At 36.1% G+C, this 2147-nt stretch overlaps 1 protein-coding gene across 1 annotated transcript; it reads left to right on the forward strand.

Annotated features, from left to right (window-relative positions):
- Positions 1 to 761: 761 nt before the first annotated feature.
- Positions 762 to 1798, forward strand: LOC141388092 (lamin Dm0-like). The gene is made up of 2 exons (XM_073958138.1): positions 762 to 1197; positions 1260 to 1798. Exons 1-2 carry the CDS (start codon positions 762 to 764, stop codon positions 1796 to 1798), a joined length of 975 nt encoding a protein of 324 aa, XP_073814239.1.
- Positions 1799 to 2147: the final 349 nt, after the last annotated feature.

Consider the following 2147-nt stretch of genomic DNA (forward strand, 5'->3'; position numbering starts at 1 on the left):
TTTTCGTATAAATGTACTGAAATACATACTGTATCTGGCCAGATACATGCGCTACGTACGTGACTATCGGAACATGTGCATGACGGAGGGTTAAAAAAGAAAAGTGCTGTAGTTTTTCCGTCAGTGTGATAAAGTATTAGACGCGTAGTTAAAAGTAACTACGTTAGGTTTAGTCGTTAGGTTATAGAAAGGCGCACAGTCGATTGTGCTAGGCCAATTTTTATAGCTAATAAAAAAATAAAGTGACAAAAAGTGTATTTCGTGAAAATGAATTATCAAGATTTCATCCAACAACAAAGGGTGTTGGGCGAATACATTGTTTCGCTTTATTTAGAAGTGAGCAAAATTGCTCAGAAAAGTGTAACCAGGGAAACAAGGGGAAAATTGTTTAAAGTTGTTAGTTCCTTCACGGAAGCAAGAAGTGATTTTTTAGACAATGATAAGGATTTTTTAGACAATGATTGATGGAATATTTGAGGGAGTTTCCTAAAGAGGATGATCTCGTGGAATATTTCAATTTTTTAAAAATATGTTATCAAATAGTGCGAAGTGGGAAATTTGCTAGAGTAGCACCTAAAGAGATGAAAGTAAAAGATTATGAAGAAGTCAATGGGAAACGGGTTCCCAAGTTAAATACTAGATAGGTAGATAATATTTGAATTAGGAAAATTGAAACTGTGATTATTCCTGAATTTAAGAAAACAGTAACGTTTTCAGTTAATGTAGGTTCCACTCAGAAAGTTGGTGGGGACAAGGAAACTATGGAAACGGAAAATGAAAACGTTCGCAGTGATGTTTCGCGGAAGTTTAAAAGTGAAATATATCGAATACGTGAAGAAAATGAGCGATTGAAGGCCACGTTGGATCAAAAAGCCACTGCTTGCTCAATTGTTGAGGAAAATGCTCGTCTGTATGAATCACGAGTTGAAGACCTGAGGGCCAAATACAATGCTGCTAATTCTGAAAAAGAAAAGACCGTTGAGGACCTTGATGAATTAAGAAAATATTTCGAGTATCAACAAAAGAACATTCATAGTCTGCGTAACGAACTTACCTTCAAGGACCAAATTCATTCAGAAGAAATTAATGAATTGCGCACTCGTCTTTCTGCACAGTATGAAGCCACATTGCAAGAGTTGCGTGCCCAATTCGAAGGACAAATGAGTTCTAGTCGTGCTGAAATTAATATCATGAAGAGCCGAATTGTTGCATTGGAATCTACATATTCTGCATTGAATGCCCGCAATTCTGACTTAGAGAAATTGCTCGACAGGAAGTTGAATTTCAACGGTGCCGTGATGAAATGGCACAGCAGCTACAAGAAAGTGCTGCCTACGACAAACTACTGTGTGGCGAAGAAGATAGTAGCCAAACGGAATGGGTTGTAACTAGCAGAGAAGATGACATCGAAATTTCCAAAGGTGATCCTAAGGCAAAGGTACAACAGAAAAGTACCAATGAAGTGCAAATCGATGGCGGTGCTACCGTATCTCAAAGGTTTGTAACGTCGACAGCACAAGAACCACCAACAAAAATAATGATGAAGCCACGAAAATGGAAAAGTGGAGAAAACATAAGGACAACGCTATATAATGCCAATGAAGAAGAACTTGCTGGTGCAGATCGTGTCAAGCGTACAATTATACGTCATGTGTCAGGTCATCGTATAATTAACGAAGGAAGTATTAGTGGCGAGAAATATCCTTTACGAAGAAATTGGATATACCACGTCTTTCATGGAGGGAAAAGAAGTCCTCATCCCTACTGGTTGCTGAAGGTGTTGGGTGCAATCACCTAGAATTAAGTCATTATAAGTCTTTATATGTTGTTTATTATTAACTTAGAAAATAAGTAATGAAAAATATTACATTATGATAATGATTATGATAATATTCCTATTTAGTAAAAAATAACATACATACATTATTGTTAAAAGATTAGAATACTTTAAGACCAGAAGAGTGCTTAGTTTTGTATCTAAACTATTTAATGTAAATTGAGTCAGATAAAGAAAATGTTCAATGTCCTGTATTAACTGTTAAAAGATTAGAATCTTTTAAGGCGGGGAGAATGGTGAATTTTGTAGATGACTCTTTTCTGTGTAAATAGAGTCAGGTAGATTTCTTTTTAATGCATGTGTTCGAAGA

Source organism: Musca autumnalis, unplaced genomic scaffold, assembly GCF_047663935.1.
Source record: "Musca autumnalis isolate F117 unplaced genomic scaffold, ASM4766393v1 scaffold_526, whole genome shotgun sequence".
Taxonomy (NCBI): Eukaryota; Metazoa; Arthropoda; class Insecta; order Diptera; family Muscidae; genus Musca; species Musca autumnalis.